The sequence below is a fragment of the Dendronephthya gigantea genome, unplaced genomic scaffold (genome assembly GCF_004324835.1).
Source record: "Dendronephthya gigantea isolate DGI-Jeju-01 unplaced genomic scaffold, DenGig_1.0 000218F, whole genome shotgun sequence".
Classification (NCBI taxonomy): domain Eukaryota; kingdom Metazoa; phylum Cnidaria; class Anthozoa; order Malacalcyonacea; family Nephtheidae; genus Dendronephthya; species Dendronephthya gigantea.
In genome coordinates this window covers 246818-266733 of record NW_021163228.1, presented here as the reverse complement: position 1 = coordinate 266733, position 19916 = coordinate 246818, and the positions used below count along the sequence as shown (strand labels likewise).

General features: G+C 35.6%; 1 protein-coding gene across 1 annotated transcript in view; it reads left to right on the top strand.

The window, feature by feature from the left end:
• Nucleotides 1-6124: 6124 nt before the first annotated feature.
• Nucleotides 6125-19916, top strand: part of LOC114539806 — a 40648-nt gene continuing 26856 nt past the window's right edge. The window contains exons 1-10 of the mRNA XM_028560381.1: nucleotides 6125-6271; nucleotides 7579-7629; nucleotides 8942-9087; nucleotides 10175-10498; nucleotides 11594-11691; nucleotides 11900-12013; nucleotides 13397-13935; nucleotides 15507-15605; nucleotides 17399-17530; nucleotides 18436-18759. Of these exons, the coding sequence (XP_028416182.1) occupies nucleotides 6208-6271; nucleotides 7579-7629; nucleotides 8942-9087; nucleotides 10175-10498; nucleotides 11594-11691; nucleotides 11900-12013; nucleotides 13397-13935; nucleotides 15507-15605; nucleotides 17399-17530; nucleotides 18436-18759 (1891 nt within the window). The 5' untranslated portion in view covers nucleotides 6125-6207. The remainder of the gene's footprint in view (nucleotides 6272-7578; nucleotides 7630-8941; nucleotides 9088-10174; nucleotides 10499-11593; nucleotides 11692-11899; nucleotides 12014-13396; nucleotides 13936-15506; nucleotides 15606-17398; nucleotides 17531-18435; nucleotides 18760-19916) is intronic.

Genomic DNA, 19916 nt, shown 5'->3' with positions numbered 1-19916 from the left:
ATGTAAAGCTGATAGCTGATGTTTCAAATTTTTCGGAAACAAACACAGTATAAAAAGGTGAAGTGAAATCACCCGTTTCCTGCTGCATTACGTTGCACATACGTTGCGTGAAGTTATATATAGACTCTCACAGTTTAAGTGAGAGTTAATACTTTACTACAGCTAAACCTTCAAAACATCAAAACAGCACAAATAATATAAATAACCAAGCAGTAAACGTCGAATGTTTTTATTCGATTACTGAATTTCGACTCTATAGGTCTTCCTAGCCTAGGATGTAATGATTGTTGAGCTATTTCACGCTAACAAGTTTTTTTACGAGTGATTTAAACAGCTAAGTCGAAGCATTGCTCAATCGCTTGTGTTTATTGAGAAAAGAAATTACACAGTATATTATAAGGTGAATTTTTTTCCTCGTCAACAAGTCATTTTCAAAGATGTGAAATAGTCCGGACATACATTTGTCTTTATTTCCGCCCCATTTACACCGGTCATTGTTGACTGCACACCCGTAGCAATATTCAATCACATCAACCACATTGACATATTCTGTTAAGCTCTGGGGGGGTGCAGGGCAATCACGCTCCTAGTAGTCGCTGATCTCTATATTCTAAATGAACTATGACATAGATACGACAATAACTTAGAGCCAGTTTTCCAATAACGATAATCATCGCGCGAAGCGACATTTTACTTTTATTTCGGGGCTGCCAAGTACAACCATTTGAAACAAATTGCTCAAATATAAAAGTATAAATTCGCTTCCAGCGAGAAATATCGCTAGTGGAAACCTGCTTCAATGGACGACTTGCGCTTTAGACTAATTTCTTACCTTGGCAATAAAAATGACATTATCTGAAAGAGCTTACTAAAATTAGTTATACTGCCAAGTTTGACAGCCAAATTTTGTAAAATACGGGAAATATAGCCATGCGAAGTTGTCGATTTTTGTATACTTTTGTATTACGACCGGAAGTTTGTAACTAATTTAGTTACACATTTCCGGCCGTAATACAAAAGTATACAAAATTTGCTAACTTCGCATGGCTATATTTTCCGTATTTTAAAAGATTTCGCAGCCAAACTTGGCAGTTTTACTAATTTAAGTAAGATCTTTCTAGCTGGGGTGATTTATTTTCCTCTAGTTACTTCCATCAAAAGTTAGTCTAAAGCGCAAGTCGTCCATTCATAGGGAACGCGTTCGAATTCTGAAATCCATCTCGTTAATCAATTTCACATTATTATGTCGAAATACTACCTGACTCAGACTGGGTTATATTGTTCCGTAAATTACCTTCATTTTTGTGTTTGCACTTTTGCCGACTTTACCAGTCGGTAAAAAATTCCAAACTATAGCTTTCCGGGGGGGGGAACCGTAAAATTAAACACGCAAACTTCTCAGTAGAAAGTCCTTTATCCTAGCCCACAACGCTTTATCCTCCTAGCCCACAACGCGTTCGAATTCTGAAATCCATCTCGTTAATCAATTTCACATTATTATGTCGAAATACTACATGACTCAGACTGGGTTATATTGTTATAATTACCTTCACTTTTGTGTTTGCACTTTTGCCGACTTCATCAGTCGGTAAAAGATCCCAAAGTATAGCTTTCTGGGGGGGGGGAACTCGTATGATTAAACACGCAATTAAACTGCTCAGTAGAAAGTCCTTTATTCTAGCCCACACCCACCGGACGGGATTTGTGAACGAGACCCAAACTGATTAAAGTAAACTAAATAAATTCTGGAAGGAATTTTTGAGAGCTAGAGCCATTGGCCCCAAACATGTCAAGATATGGTACCCTTGAGTAATTATCAAGAATATAACGACATCATCAAACTTTGTTTTGCTTTTGAAAAATAAAAAATCCTAAAAATCGCGTCGCGTTGTGTGTTCGCTTTCATGATAACGTTTACCTGACGAGTGAATTGGAACCTGAATACAATCAACTTTCTTTGATATCGCAATTGTAAACAATCTGTTTCCGACTTATCTAAGATTCGAATATTACCATGGCAGCCTTTGAATGTATAAATTACGATATCTATGAGGGGTTTTGGACAATATCTTATCGATCGACTTAACATTTCTAGAACTTTTTAATAAACAGTTATATTGAATGAAATACTCAGAATTATGCAATCAGATTACATCCAGCTAGAAAATTCGACGTACAATGTAAATAATGAAAATTATAAACATTATAACGAACTCGAAGACGTAACTCACATGCACAGACGGACTAGCAGACGAACTATCTTTCGCTTCCCAAGTTCGTCCGGACAGATGCTCCGTCTTTAAGTGTAAATCGAGCCAATCTATCCAGGCTTTGCTAAGAGTGAATGTCACCCTGACAGCCTCGAGATAATATAAGTCACGATATTAACTGTTGTTAGACATAGACTTTTATAAATAAACAGTTAGATATTGAATGAAATACTTACTTAAAGAGTCTGGCTAAGAGTTAAGATATAATTCACGATATTAACTGTTGTTCGACATAGACTTTTATAAATAAACAGTTAGATATTGAATGAAATACTTAAAGAGTCTGGCTAAGAGTTAAGATATAAGTCACGATATTAACTGTTGTTGACATAGACTTTTATAAATAAACAGTTAGATATTGAATGAAATACTTAAAGAGTCTGGCTAAGAGTTAAGATAGCTGAGATATTTGTAGAATGTGTAATAACAATGATTGGCGTAATTATATCCTTGAAATGATAGCTAATAAGATAACAACCTAGAAAGTTCGACGTTCGATCTATACCATAATAATAAAGTATATATAGAACATACTGCATGCTTTCGAAACTGCAAATACCGTACTGATTTGTATCGGCTGTACAACTAATCACGCTTTTGGGGGTTGAAAATACATTTCCACATGCGGTATACTATCAAAATAACCACACCAAGTGAATTTATGTTTGCTCGTATACGTTTAAAACAAGAATTCCTCTTTGTTCTGTTTTTAACTGAGCCATTCGTAATGGAACTCATAAGTTTAATCCATTTTCGTGTGCTTTTCTTCACAACTCTGGGAAACGTATGTGCATTGCTGTATCGCTATCAAAGAAAAAACTATTGAACAAGTTTAAAAACTTCGGTTTTTCTTCCAAATACGCACTCTGCAATCTTTTGACAGCTCATCATACACATCTGACAGCTGTGAAATGGCCGTTTTGAGGCTTGAAGTACACACAAGGTTATTAATTCAGACGATTCGTTTTTTGCCGTGTGCAAGCTTCAAATCTTTTGTGCAAGACATATTTTGTGTAGTATCTATGAATCTTTTTTCACCAAGTTTGAAGCCTTAGTATCGAGAATTCGGCGATGTCAGTTGCACAGCAATGGAAATTTTGATGTCTCATAACGTGCAGTCAAAAATTATAGTATTTGCAGTTTTTTATACACCTTGTGTACTATATAGGTCGTATATACAAACGACTACACTTAATACTCATACATATGTTCGCTTCTATTCAATAACAAAAGCTTGTAGGCCCCTGGGAATTATTATAAATTTGTTCTTTTTTTAATATACCTTGTATATAGGTTGTATAAAAAAACGGCTACTCTTAATAATACTCATACATATGTTCGCTTCTATTCAATAACAAAAGCTTGTAGGCCCCTGGGAATTATTATAAAGTTTTTCTTTTTTTAATACACCTTGTATATATAGGTTGTATAAAAAAACGGCTACACTTAATAATACTCATACATATGTTCGCTTCTACTCAATAACAAAAGCTTGTAGGCCCCTGGGAATTATTATAAAGTTTTTCTTTTTTTGATGCACCCTGTGCAAATGTAAGTGTAAAAATGATAGTTATTTCATTGAAACTATATATTTAGAAGCGAGTTCATCGCATTTCAAAAGAAAAGGTAAACACAATATCAACAAATCACCTCTTTAACCTGCCGTAATGCATTCAATATTGAGGCTAAGAATACCTTTTTATGTCATCACAACTGGGGAAACTTTCCGTCGAAAACGACATTCTTTCACCGTTTGAAATTGACAATCTTATTTGCGCTTACACGCATCAAAGGTCAAATATATTCAAATTAGCTTTCTTTGGGCAAATTTGAATCGCTAATTTTCATTTGAAAAATATTTGATCATTTCTCGTTGTAATGAACTGAGGAAAGGTATCATTGGAAAGCTAAACAACTGCTCTATCTTGCAGCGTAGAAATTAAATCATAAAATCTAATATATCCTGCTGTAAATTTCGTGTCAAGACAACTTGTGCAACTGTATCCACCGGTTCAAACAAAAAGCTTTATGTACACAATGACTTCGACACAGCAATTGATTTTGAAGGACCAACATAAAGCCATTTTGTCTTAAAAGACGTGAGCCAAGTTCGCATCGAATTTAATGTGAGAAAATTCGATTTACACCGTCAACTTGAGAATTGTTAAGGAATCTTGCTAGAAGACACCACCACTAAATATTTACAATAACTAAATATTTGTTCATTATTTACATTATCATTAATCATTTAAAACGGCTGGCTGGCCACCAGTCGGACAAACTAGACCACCAAAAAAAATTCAATAAGTTAAATTCATGTTGATCAAGGCCGCTGAGTTTAAAAAAATCGCCAGCAAACTATGGTTTGGATAGTGTTGGCTTGTTTCCCAATTTTATTTAATGTTTTTACCTAAGTTTTATTATTTTTTTATCAAGGACAAGTGTTAATTGCCGTCGTCGGAGTATAAAGATTTCTTTTAAATTCTGTTTGGCAATCACGATGTCTCGCTGTGTCACTCTTAAAACATTGAATTCCCGATTGGTGTTAATTGAATGAAAGAATTCAACCCGACTGCAATTATTGCATGTTCGAAATCAGTTCCAATTGTCTTAGCTTTTAAAATATCTTGTGTCGTATATATATATATCCGTGTGTTTTAACGATTTAAACACATTTTTCCCAAGTAAACAAGCTAAGCTTTAGTCAATAGCATTGTAGCAAATAGTTCCCCACTTTTGGGCTATTAAATTGAATACATGCATCTTGCGTAGGCGAATTCTGCGGAAGCAATTATCACGATTTACATCTGTAAATGGCATTAGATTAAACAAGCATTTTATATGATCCTATTAAGGATGTATTGAAAAATCAGTTGGTTTTTATACAGAGGCATTTATCACGATGTCTTTTGGGCAATGTTATAATTAAGGTTCATAAAGTTATATTTTTAGCAAACGCTTCCAAGCCTGAATTGCCCACAAAAGCTTCGAAATCGATCATCGCCATTTTGAATGTTTAAAATTTTTAACATGCATTCATTTGAAGGCGTGATTTTGCTAAAATCTCGTAAGTTCGTTTGTTTTTTCAAAGCAGTCATCACCAGTGAATCAGACTAAATGAATATATTAGAAATAATAAATATTTTCGACTCTCCGACTGAAATATGTGCCCAAATGTATCAATATTGAAGATTGATAACAATGTATCATTTTGTTGTGAATAACTAATTACCTTTCGTGAATTCCACTCGTATCGTATACTACTCCGTAGAAATACACAGCAAGAACACATATATAGACTTGCTTTGACAGATATTGGCAAAACAATTGCATTTCCCACCAGCGCGTTCGCTGCCGGAAATCAAATGGGTTAAAATACTTTTGTGACCTACTTCCTTGTTCAAACTGTGCTCGAATACCATTTCGTTTTATCGTTTCGCTTCTTCTTTTTAATTTACATTTGCATCTGCATTAAGCGTTCGAAAATCCGATGACTTTCAATATTACAGTAAAAAAACTGTGATTTATTGCAATATAGTTGCAACATTTGAGAACAATGTTAAAGGCGGAATATAGCGCTATTCGTGTTTGAAATTCATTGTTAAAATTACGATATTTTTTTAATATTTACAAACACAAACTAGGTTACCACGAACTCAAGCTGCCCTGCTCTTTTGTTCGCTGAGCGTAATGATACGGCTTTCTAAACATTAATTTCTGCAAAAACATTTCGATTTCAAAAGACTGATTGTACTAGCAATTCCTATGGAGTGTCGATATTATCTGTATTTAAATTATTAACACTACTTCAGAATAATTGCGCATTCGCTTATTGAATGTTGGTTGGACTGGGTTTGCCTAATAATCGGAGCACAAGAAAGTTGCCTAATACAAGTACCTCTTTATGAAAAGCTTTTCGTTTTTTTGAAATCAAATCATGGACATGTTGTTAGACTTGTTAACTCTGCTGGTTTTTACATTTTCCGGCTCAGCTTTGGCAGGTGAGACTCAACTGTGGGTTATATACAACTTAAATTTCCATTAACTATTGTGGTAGTAATTATTTCAAATCATTTTGTGTTTTTATTTTGTGACATATTTTATGTTTATTAACCTCGATTCAAATGTAGCTTTTGTATATGCATGAAATGATGCCCTATACACTTACCGTTTGCCAAATATCATAAAATCGGCGGTGATCAATTAATCTGTAGCATACGTATGCATGAGCCTTTATATTCCATTTAGCGCTATAAAGACTCTGAATTTCAAACAGAGTTCAAAACATTATCATCAAATGCTCGTTAATTTCTAAGATTTGGCATATTTATTCAGGTTTCGGATATGAAAGATCTCCTCTGCTTTTATTATTTTAACAATTTGACCTACTCCGAGGACAATCCTGCACCGTGTGAAAGGAATTTTAATGCATGTGTGGGAGTTCCTTGCATATTTGTCTAAATATCTAAAATTTGATCCGAAACATAATCAAATTGGAATTCAAATGTTATGTTTATTTATTTCACACTGTTTAGGGGTTATTTTATTTTGAGAACCTGCCTTACTGGCTTTTTACGCCATCGCTGCTTCAACTACACAATTTGGCATACATTTAAATTTCTTGGTAAATAGTTCGTTTATGAGAAACTGTAAATTCAAGACCGCCATCTTGGATCTTGTTTAAGTAGATTTATGTGTTTATATGAGTCTTCGATGCACGAAATGAAAACGAAAGTGCTACCACAGTTTGTATATGATATTGAAAATAATACAATCACTTTCATTATATTTTATTCTTCTGACAGGCGAGAGCTGTGAATAAAATCAATATTGCAGCCAGAGACCATCTATTCCAATGCATTATTCAATAAATTAGAGTAAAGGCCCTATTACACTGTGCAATTTCTCTTGCAATTTGCAATGCAATTCAACTTTAAAGATATGTAAATTAGTGAAGAGTCCTTAAACTGGATTCTCTACATTCTCTAAAATTCATTCTCCAAAAGAATTTAAGCTGATAGTTAAAGAAAGCTTTCTTGAAAAATATTAAGTTTCCTTACATCATAAAGTTATGCAATTTTCATGATATTTTTGTTGCATGCTTATATTGTACGTATTGCAAATTTAATAAATCTTAAACAGAAATTGATATATGATGATGTTGGGTTTCTAGTTCCTAAGGCTATCTTCAAGGCACCTATGCTATGCATTGTATAGATACTACGTATATTTATATAGACGCTTTAGATGCATTACTTTCCCTTTCAATATTTTTAAATATGTTCTGTTTTCATGCATCGTTTTTTAGAAGCACCAACAGGTCAATACGAAGGAAGCGCTATTTCAGGGCTTGGAGACGGTAAGAACTATTAAATTTTGCAAACTAAATTGCTACTAAGTCGTTTTTTCTCTCTAAAAGTCAAACGTCTGGGGCCTGTTGTTCGAAAGGCGTTTAGCTTAAACGGTGGATAAGCCAATGTTTAAAAATACTCTCATAGATCTTGTGAATGACTGAACCTGCATCTTATGCGTTTAATATTATAACTATTTACATCGAAATATTTCAGCTCAGTTATTCAATAAATAGATAATTCTGTTTTCTATTTTTAACTAATATCTTTTGAACAACCGGCCCCAGAACTTTCTCTGCGCTACCCTATACTTCTCATTACAACACTCATATTAGCTAATTTTGAGCCCCCGTTTACATCGTCAAAGTTTCTGTGATCAAAATTCTAGCTACGTTATATAATATAAACAGGCAAATGACGGTTAAATGAACATTTAGCGCTTTCTTTATACGGCAAAAACTGCCAGACTGCTCCTGTTGAATTTCAGTACAGACACATTACTGGTATTTTAGAGCGTTATAAGAACTGTGCATTGAAGTATATCAGTCGTTATTTACAACTGTCTAGTGCAGGAAATACAGTTTCACCTCTTTATTTTTAACGAAATACTCCATTTAAACTTAAAATATGACCAGTTTGACCATTTTGCCGCTTAAAGGGCAACATGAAAATGGTTGAATAATATCTGAACTGATGTTTGTGAAGTTTTCAAAATGCTCGTTGATGTTTGGCGAAGTTTTCATAGACTCGGCTGAGTCCAGTGAACTGAAATAAGACTGGAACGCTCACTCTCTGACTTTCCCTCATTAATGAGTGAAGCCAAGATCCACGAAGCCTTTCTTGTAGGTATGACCATGCAGGCCTCTGGCGCGGAAATTTCAAAGGAAAATCATAATTGCCGTCATTTTACCTGCCAAATTTTCGCGCTGGAGGCCTGGATCATACCTACAAGGAAGGCTTCAGTGTCCGCCATCTTGGCTTCAAACTTCCGACAGAGTGAGCGCTCCAGTATTTGAGTTCACTGGCTGAGTCAGACTAAAACGACATTTTTATCATTCGTTACCGAGTGATGAAGACCACATTTTTCTCGTCCAAACACCTTGCATCCTCAAGGACATCCTTTACGATCCCCGTACATCCTTCTTACACAACCAGTACCCCTAGCCATTTGTTCACTTTGACCGTTTAATATGACAGAGTGCTGTTTCTTTTTAATATAAATTTTCGCCGAAAATTTTGGTCGTTCTCTATGAAGTATCAGATTATGAAATTGACTACACTAGTTAGCTATTTTACGTACTAAATTCTTTTATTTTTCAGACCGATTGATAAGTTATCAGAACAAAGAGAAAAGAATCGAATTCGAATTTGTCATAAATCGAAGACGTACCAAAGCGAAGTGTAAAAAGATAGATCTCCCACAACATGGAATTGAGTTTAAAGGGAAAACTCATAAATTTGTCTTTGTGAGTCGGTTTAACAAGAAGGAATTTCGTTTTAAACTAATATGGCGATATTTGTTTACATTTTTCACGCAAAGCCAATCAGAATGCCTAAATTTTAAATACTTCATGTAAAATGGTACATATTGTGTTTTTTATCAAAATTTATGCATTCTGATTGGCTTACTGAAATATGTAAACAAACTTTCTGATTGGTCTAAAACAAAATTCCCACATGTTAGTTAATTTATTATTACGGGAACCACTGGGTATTTTGTTAAAATTAAAAAAAATCAGGAGAAGCTAAGAATGATAATGAAATAACATAGCGAAGTTTTTTGTTTCATGGTTAAGATTAGAATATACTTCATTCTATTTATTCTAACGGGCTCTTGGAGAAGTATCAGCGTTATGCAAAAAAAGTTCATTACAATAAAAATAAAACCTATTCTTAGCCATGGCACAAAAACTACAAAAGATTCATTAATATTAAACAAAATCATATCTTATTACTTGACAAAATATACTGGTTCATATGTTATTTCATTATCATGAAACTCATCCTTTTTACTTATTCATTATGCATGCATTGAGGTGCATAAGACCTCGTTTACAATAGAGCGAAATTTTCTGGATTTGTAAAGTTATCCGGATTCATTGTTACACACATGTATTGGATTCGTCAGGTGTTTACACTACACTTTAGTTGTCTCTGTATGCGGATTTGTCCGTTTACACTCACATTACTTGTTCTTGGAGAATTGTTTGGTCGTCATATTGAATTTCTTCGGATTCGTCGTGCAAAGCGTTTACACGAGAAAATTTTCCGGATTCAAATGTTTCTGGATACGAAGTTTCCACAAACTCTTTTACAGATTCAAAGTGAAAAGATACGGCTTAAAAACCGAGTACATTTTCTATAGGATTCGTTGCTGCGTGTGTAAACAGCAACATAAATCCGGTACTAAAACATTCCACTTTCGTGATGAATCCGGAGACTTTCGTTCTAGTGTAAACGGGGTCTGAGTTTAAAAGCCTTTCTGTTAAGGTTTCTGGTAAGCCACTAGTTAAGTTAGCATATGAAAAAAAACTATTGTATTCGAATTTTCAGGTTTGCCCCAATGGGTTGATGAGATTCAAAAATAGGGGGAAGAGGTATCAATCAAACCCGCGAAATTTTGGCACTTTTGGGCGACAAGATAACGAGAATTGCTTAGCCCCATATTGGTCAGTCGTCGACTTAGATTTTTTTTTGGACAAAACGTCTAACGTTACCTATGATGTGTTTGAAGACAAGGATAAGTTCAGTGGATTGTTTAATGAGGTTTCAGACTATGGCGAGAAAATTTTGGGAAAAAGTAAATATAGAACCCTGTGGGCGATGGTTTTCACTTGGCGTGATCTCAGTCCTCCGCAACCTGGTACCTTTTGCGGGGTTGGTAATCAATTTATAAAATAACATGTATATAACGCGTGCTCTGATTGGTCGAAGCGCGTGTTTGGATCAGGCCATCCAAACACGGAAATTTGAAGTTTTAAAGAATTTAAATTTAGGCCTTGTCGTTGTTTTTTGTGGGTAACCCGTTCGCGGGCTAACCACTATGCTACACGCAAAAAACGATGAGCGATGATGCATATCTGTCCGCCGAGTTTGTTTATCTACGAAAGAGACTGGGCAGAGCCGAAATTTTGTCAGCCTGATCGGTGTAAACTGGCCTAAACTTTCACTATAAATTAATCGCAGGAATGGTATTTCATTAGTATTTCAATGATTATTCTTATGCCTACTTTGTTATAACTGTATCCAACTAGCAAACTAGCTCATTTTTGCCTTTGCGAATGGCATTAGAACACGTAAAACTAAGCATCATGCAGTTGATTTCCCCGCCATTATTGCGGCCTGTCATATGACATTGAACAAAAACTTGAAAATCTTTGCCAATGCTTTGGAGGCTACCCACATGTATGCATTGCATACCTATTTTTATAACTTGGAAATGTTGCTCGAGTTAAGAAAAGCTTGAAAAACGCTCACCTTCGGCTCGTGTTTCCCGCGCTTTTTTTAACTCTCGCAACATTCCCGCGTGTTTAGATCAGGCCATCCAAACACGGAAACCATTCAGTAATTGTATAGTATCGTCTTCCTTCTTAAATAGGAGACTAGGGTGTAAAATTTAACTTGATTCAATTCGGGCCATTAAAACAGGGGCGCCCAGTAGCAATTTTTATGTCACGTCCGCGTCGTAGATTTAATTTGCTGCATCTGAAACTCGCTATGAGCACAATAAGCACAATAATGAATTTTATAAAATAACATGTATATAACGCGTGTTCTGATTGGTTGAAGCCCGTGTTTGGATCAGGCCATCCAAACACGGAAATTTCGCGGGAATTTAAAAACAAATTTATTATGGTCTGTTATTTTATTCGCGCGCTTTTCTTAACTCTCGCAACATTCCCGCGTGTTTGGATCAGGCCATCGAAACACGGAAACCATTAAGTAATTGTATAGTAAACAATGATTGTTTAGAAAAACACATTTCAAGTGCTCCTCGCAAACAGCATAGACAACGAAGCGATTGCAGTTTTCATCTATAAGGATATTGATTGGTCAGTGAAAGCTAACAAGTAAGTTCAAGTAATTAAGCCGTAGGGGGCGCAACTCCCCCCCCCCCCGATCATTTTCCAGGAATAGTACTTCCGTCAAATAGGGCGTCAAATTTCTATTTCCGTCAAATTCTATAATTTTAAATGTATTTCTGATAAATGAGTTGTTCATGGTATATTTTATGTATTGGCTATTGTTATATATTCGATATTTCAATCGTCTTTGTAGAACAGATTATCCGAATTTCCAAGGAACAGGGTCAGATGGCAGCGATTTACCTGTGGTTGGATGGAATTCCCGCAAAAGAGAAGCGAATGTCGTAGGCTTTGAGAACTTTGCCAGGTAAACCAATCTCAATACTTCTCATTCTAAACAATCTGTAAAGAAAATACCTACTGAACAATGAGCTGATTGCAAGCGCTTTCGATTTCTTTGTTCAAACGCGAGACAACAACAACAATTCAACAGCGGTTTACTCTGAAAAGACTCGAAATCCATCTTCAAACCAAATTGAATTGCGCCGTGCACGCCACGGGTGGCAATTGATATAGAATAAAGTGTAGAAAGTTTCAACGTTACTTATTTACTTACTTACAACCTTAATTACCTCTTTGTTAAATTGAATTGATAGAAACGAGATTCACTGCCTTGTTGTTGGAAAAAAATGCGACGTTTAAATTAGTATTTAAACGTCAGACGCCCCGATAAAACTTATATATAAATTACTAATTCCTAGTTAGGGCCATTTTGTTTTACGCCCTGTTATACAGTGCAATTTTTCATGCGACTTGCAATATAAATATACGATTCTACTTTTGAAAGATGAAAGATCAAAACAACTACGTTGTTTTGTGTTTATTATACTCCATGGGCGTTTCTTACACTAACATTTTGAAGACTCTACGCTAATTTACATCTCTTAAAAGTAGAATTACGATGCAAGTTGCAAGAAAAATTTCACGGTGTAACAGGGCCTTTATGAATTTTGCGCATAGTTCTTCTCATAACATTGGGAAACTCCATGATTTACAAATTTACTTAAAATAGCGCAACCTTTAACTTTTCATTTTTTTACTTTTTTTTACTTTTTTCTTATTCATTTAGAAATATAGCCAACTAAAATGGTGATAAATTTGCTAATAGGACAGGGTATTTTGAGAGATATAACGATTAAATATGTAAACATTGTTTACATTACCGACTGTAAATCACCTTTAAAAGTATAGCACAACGTCTAAACGTGCACTTACACTATGCAATTTTCCTTACCTCTTGCAATGGCAACTTTGGGGGATGTAATGTTAATTTGTAAAGGGTGTTCGAAATGCTAAGAAAACGTTATCAGACCGTAAAAAATGTTCCTATTTGACAACTTTAGATGCCTCAGGAGTAGAATTCCATTGCAAGTTGCGAGGAAAGTTGCATATTGTAACACAACCTTAAAAAAAGTTTTGTTGGAAACTCTCTGATGGAATGTTTTCGCAACAAATAACGAGGTTTCTTCTCTGTTTCTGATGTATAATGCTTCTCATCGAATTTACAACGATCATGCCCTTTTCAAAACGTCCAAAGCACGTTGTTTACATAAATTACATAAATTGACATATATTAACGAGATAATCATAATTTTGCACAGTTTTTATACATATTTAAAATATTCAGAAAGAATTCCTATTTTAGCAAATCAAATCAATTCATGTCAGAAAATCATTCCTTAATATTTAGGTCAGGAACAGTCAACGTTGAAGAAGTTGACGACTTTGAGCATGAACGTTTGAAAGAACGGGGGAAAATTGGAATGAGTCTTTTTGAGTCAAAACCATTGACAAAGGCTTACTACTGCGAACAATGGGTGAATGAACAACTACACTCTGGCCGGGGGCGAGTTGATTGCACCGCAAGCATACCTTGTGCGCCTACCTACAAAAAGGCAAAAGATGCAATAAAAAACGGAATTTGCAGAGAATACACGTTTTCCTCTAATACATGTATCACTGGTGGTTGTGGGCTACCTATAGGCACGGATTTAGTTGACTGCTGTTACAAGAATTCAGGCAGAAGACGTTTAATCAAAAACGCAAGGAGAGGTGCAGGTCGATCTATTTCCTATACAGCATGGGTGGCTTGGAACACACCTGATAATGAAACGAACGCGTTCAAGAATTGTTGCTCCACAGAGAATTATGATAAAAAATCCTGTAATTTGTTTCACAGTGTGCGTCCAATTTGTGGGAGCGACGGTTGGAAGGATATCCGTGATTGGGGTAAGTCTCACTTTCCATGTTTCCATGTTTGCATGTTTGCATGTTTGCGTGTTTGCGTGTTTGCGTGTTTGCATGTTTGCGTGTTTGCATGTTTGCATGTTTACATGTTTACATGTTCACACGTTCACATGTTTACATGTTTACATGTTTACATGTTTACATGTTTACATGTTTACATGTTTACATGTTTACATGTTTACATGTTTACATGTTTACATGTTTACATGTTTACATGTTTACATGTTTACATGTTTACATGTTTACATGTTTACATGTTTACATGTTTACATGTTTACATGTTTACATGTTTACATGTTTACATGTTTACATGTTTACATGTTTACATGTTTACATGTTTACATGTTTACATGTTTACATGTTTACATGTTTACATGTTTACATGTTTACATGTTTACATGTTTACATGTTTACATGTTTACATGTTTACATGTTTACATGTTTACATGTTTACATGTTTACATGTTTACATGTTTACATGTTTACATGTTTACATGTTTACATGTTTACATGTTTACATGTTTTCATGTTTACATGTTTACATGTTTACATGTTTACATGTTTACATGTTTACATGTTTACATGTTTACATGTTTACATGTTTACATGTTTACATGTTTACATGTTTACATGTTTACATGTTTACATGTTTACATGTTTACATGTTTACATGTTTACATGTTTACATGTTTACATGTTTACATGTTTACATGTTTACATGTTTACATGTTTACATGTTTACATGTTTACATGTTTACATGTTTACATGTTTACATGTTTACATGTTTACATGTTTACATGTTTACATGTTTACATGTTTACATGTTTACATGTTTACATGTTTACATGTTTACATGTTTACATGTTTACATGTTTACATGCAGTAAGAATAAAATTTCAATAAAAGCTTTTTGAATAAAGTAGTTATAGAGATCTAAATGAAGAGCTAAAACGAATGACAAATTGGATTATGACAAAATTACACCGGTGATGGGGAGTCATTGCACTTCGTGTTGTGCAAAGGCTTTAACTAATGATGCTCAAGCATTCATATTTTCTACTATTCTATGCTAAATCGTTTCAGTTCATCAGGCCTTTGTAAGCTAACAGCCTTTTAGAGCTGAGCAAATTCTCCCAGAATAAATCTAAGTATTAACAATAATTCGAATTCACAGTACTACCCCACCATGTATAGGGCTGTGCTCTCCCGGGGGTTTGAGGTGTATCACCCCCAAACAAATGCCTAAGAAAGCCGAGTTTAAAAAAAGGAACTCGATTTGAGTAATAAAGTTATGAATAACTACTTTTGTAAAGAAAGCAACAAAATTGTCGATATATGGTTTGCTTGCTGGATATTTTTTTGAACAAGTTCTTGCTTTTTTGGATTTTTCTATGTTGAAAGTTGCTCATAACATTAATGTGACGGGAAAAAAAACGTGGTTTCACTCTTCGATCAAGTCATCTTAACGTGTGAATCATGTACATTGTGTTATTTGTATGAGATTTGGCAAACTATTTTAAACTTAAGATTGTTTCCAATCGTTTGCATATAGCGTACATGTTTGGTGACCCTCATTTTGTTACCCTGGATGGTAAAAACTACACATTCAATGGTTGTGGATGGTACACGTACTTTACGGGAGCAATCCCAGGTAAGCTGTATTACGATAAGGTCAGAAAATACAATGAGCAACATAACAACGTGAGGGGGAGTAATTTCACTTCAGAGTTGCAAAAAGAGTTCAACCTTCCTCCGGTGGATTTCAAGTTTTGGAATGGAAAAAATGGAAAAAACTTAATTTAAACAGGGTAACCCCTTCAGCACGAAGGCTGGTATCCATAGGGGACCTGCAAAAACCTTCTTCAAAATGACGTTACGTCTATGAGCCAAGTGGCAACCAGCATAAAGAAATATTTGGTTTTTGGTACATGCATAATGTGCACATGTTTTATACATGCATGATGTGCACATGTTTGGTACATGCATAATGTGCACATGTTTTATACATGCATGATGTGCACATGTTTGGTACATGCATGATGTGCACATGTTTGGTACATGCATGATGTGCACATGTTTGGTACATGCATGTGATCAATTAGAGTGTTAAACTTTGAACCTTCCTCGCAAACCTCATTCAAAGCAAACCTTCCTCATGCATGGGTGGTACCCCCCTACCCGCAGTTTTTTTCGTATCGTGCGAAATCAAACTTGTGGTCACAAATCGCACTTTCACTTTGATTTGCAATGGACCATTCCCCTGCTCAACAAAATTCCGAACTAGGAAAATTCGTCGGTTTTGAGGTAAACAGCTAGCAAGGGCATCCCAGAATTAGTAAAAGGGGATGTTCGGTTGCGAAATTTTGAAAAATACGAAATATATCGCCAGGGAAATTTTGTAAAAATTGTAATGCGTTCGAAAAAGCGTTACCATTTTTTGTCTTTTCGAGTGTAATATTAAGTAAGACTTACTATATAGGTGCTGTGCATTTTAAATGTGAGAAGCATAGTCTCTAACTATAGGAAAAAAAGACCGTTTGTAGTGTTTCGTGTTGTAGCGTGATGTAGTTTTGGGAAGTAATTGTTTTCTTTTTGACGCTCTTTTTTCCACAACTATATATTATCATCTCTGAGAAGATATGTTAATTTATGAACCGCTGTGGATGAAATATAAGCGCGAATTCCAAATTGTAAGACGTCATCTGTAAACATATTCACATCATGCGGTTTATTTACATTTTTGAACTTCTATACTTTTCAAAGTACGATGTGCTTCTGAGTTTCGCCTTTTAAACGCACTTAAAGTAGTTGATAGCTTTGCATCTGTAGAGAGCGAATTCCATGTTACAGCCCCGCTATACTTAAAGGTTTTTTTAGGATATTCGCTCTTAGGTTTAGGGATAATCAAATCAGTTTCCCTATTTCGTAATTCATAGTTATTTTGCATATCATTCATTGTAATAAAGGACGCCCTTAGGTTGGGAGCAGTACGCCGCTATTTAATACTTTAAACATTAGACTTAGTTCTGTTATGTCTTTCTACGAGTACGAGATTCGTCATTCTCGCGCGTTGTTTGCTTACGCCATCAGCCAAAACTTGTAGTCGCTGGGCTTTTGAGTACGAGTTTTTTGATAAATTTCGTACTCAAAAGCCCAACGACTACGAGTTTTGACTGATGGCGTAAGCAAACAACGCGCGAGAATGACGAATCTCGTACTCGTAGTTGTACTCGTAGTCACTGCTAAAGCCCACTAATATTTTTCCAAGACAGAGCCTGGAGGATATATACCATACCTGGAGGATATATACCACTATAACTATTACTATAATTTTACTCATTCGAGATGCTCTCTTCGGCTGTACTGATGAAATTAAGTTTAATAAGGGAATGACCATCACCAATACAAATTAAATTTTTTTATATATTTATATATTTATTTTAGGTACAAGCGGCAGTTCTCTTGTTGTCCAAGTTAGAACAACGAGAGTTGAAGACATCAACGCCACTGTTTTTACGGGAGTTGCAATAAAAGAGGGAAATTCAGAGGTCGTTCAAGTTAACTTAGTGAAAACAGGTATAACGGCTATTGTTATACAGGTATCTGTGTATTTTAAATGTGATTGGTTCATTCGTAGTCACATGACTTTAAATAAATGCAATGTTTCCCGCCAGGGAAACAAGTGAAAAATTGTTGCCCGCTTCTTGTCATAACAAAGTAAAGTGGGTTTTTTTTAATGTTTTTGTTCCTATATAACAAAACACTTAATGTTCGCTACACCTCGGGAAATAGTGAGTTTTGTTTTCCCTCGAGTCTCAATGTTTACCTCGACTTCGTCTTGGGAAACATTCAGACTCTTGGGAAAACAAAACTCACTATTTTCCTCGGGAGCATACATTAAGTGTATATTATATATCGCAGTAAACCTAGAATCGACTTAAACGAAATTGTCGTGAGCATGTCAATTTACATTAATTACATCTGTGGCCGGTTGTTCGAAAGGCGTTTAGCTTAAACGGTGCATGGGTAAGTTCAAAATGGAAAACAGAATGATCTATTTATTGAACAACTGAGCCGAAATATTTCGATGTAAATAGTTTAATTGTCAATGAAAGTACATATTAATTGCATAAGATGCAGGTTCAGTAATTCACAAGATCTATGAGAGTATTTTCAAACTTTGGCTTATCCACCGTTTAAGCTAAACGCCTTTCGAACAACCGGCCCTGAACAATTTCGAATGATTTTTCAATTAAGGCCAAACAAATTTACTTCAGACAAAAGGTTCTCAGGCACAAATGTCGATGAATGATCGCGACTGTTTGTTCAACTGTCAAAAAGTCAAAGGACTCAAAACTATAGATCGAAGTATAATCAAACGGCAAAAAGTTGTGCAAAACTCAGGCGGATATTTGATTTTTTTCAAAATTCTACAACTACACGAAGTCACGAATATTTAACAGCAATTTCTTCTTTTTAAGGTGCCCTCCATGTCAGAGTGAATCGCGAGCGAGTTTATTTGCAAGAAAATTCCACAGGATTTGTCAGTGGCGTGTTCCTATCTCATTCGAATAAAACGTTGTCAATCAGTACGCCCTTGGGGTCAGGTTTACGAATTAGGAAGGCGGCCAATAACACTCTTTTGACGATTGTAGCGGCATTTTTACCCTCCTACAAGAATTCGTCACTTGGATTGATTGGGAAATGGAATGACATTCTCGAGGACGACTTCACGCTACCCAATGGAACCGTTCTGCCCATCGACATGAGTGAATCTGAAATATTTCATAAATTTGGTGAAAAATGTGAGTTTCTTATAACGCTTGCCTTCTAAAGCCGGTTTTCCGCTAGCGATATTTTTCGCGCGAAGCGACTTTATTCCTTTGTATTTGAGCAATTTGTTCCAAATGGTTGCAGTTGAGAGCTCTGGGACAAAAGTAAAATGTCGCTTCGCGCGAAAAATTTCGCTAGTGGAAAACAGGCTTAAAGGCGGATTTCCATTCAGTGCAAAATGCCGCGCGATCGACTTTTTGCGATCCCTTTCATTTGAAATATAGACAATCAGGCGCAACTAATCCCATCAGATGAGCTTGAATTAACACATTTGAAAAGAAAGTGATCCGCAACATTTTGCACTGAGTGGAAATCCGCTTCTCATTGCCTTTAAAGGCGATTCTCCATTACGTCCGCTTCACCCGCGCGGGCGAAGCGCGCTTTGTTTTTCAGACCCGTCATGGTCCCATGAGCCGATTTTCAAAACACGCTTCGCCCGCGCGGGTGAAGCGGACGGTAATGGAGAATCGCCTTAAGTTGTTCCGTTTCGTATCGCGCGCATAGAAATGGACATCTGTTGAAAGTTCATAAAAATATTATGTTGATTTTCGTAGTGGATGTGGAATTGCCCTGTTTTCACTTATTTTCTTTTTTTTTAAATCGAAATTTTGTGCATCAAGATTGAATTAAAGTTATACCCAACAACGGCGATTTTGAGGGGTTTGAAAATACCACTATCCGGTGGATAGCGCTATCCGGCTTTTATAAAACCGGCCCTTGTTATATTTTAGAGTGTCTCAAAACTCCGTATTCGACTATATATCGTTATTTACATCTGTGCAGCACGGAAAATGCAATTTCACCGCTATATTCTTTAGGAAGTACTCTATTTCAATTCAAAATATGACCGGTTTGAACGTATTGGTCGTTTAAAAGAAAGCGCCCCATGTGGCAGATGAAATAAACGTCCTATTTACACTACACTCGATTTATCGACACGGCACGGCTAAAATGGGTACCTGTTTCCAATTTCACTAGTGCTCAGGCTACCAAAACAAAGGCCGGACACGGATGAAATGGGCACGGGTACCCATTTTAGCCGTTTCGTGCCAATAAACGGTAGCATAGCCAGCCTGACAATTTGTCCCGCTATGCATGCTAATATTTAGTGTTCACTGACTGTGAAAAC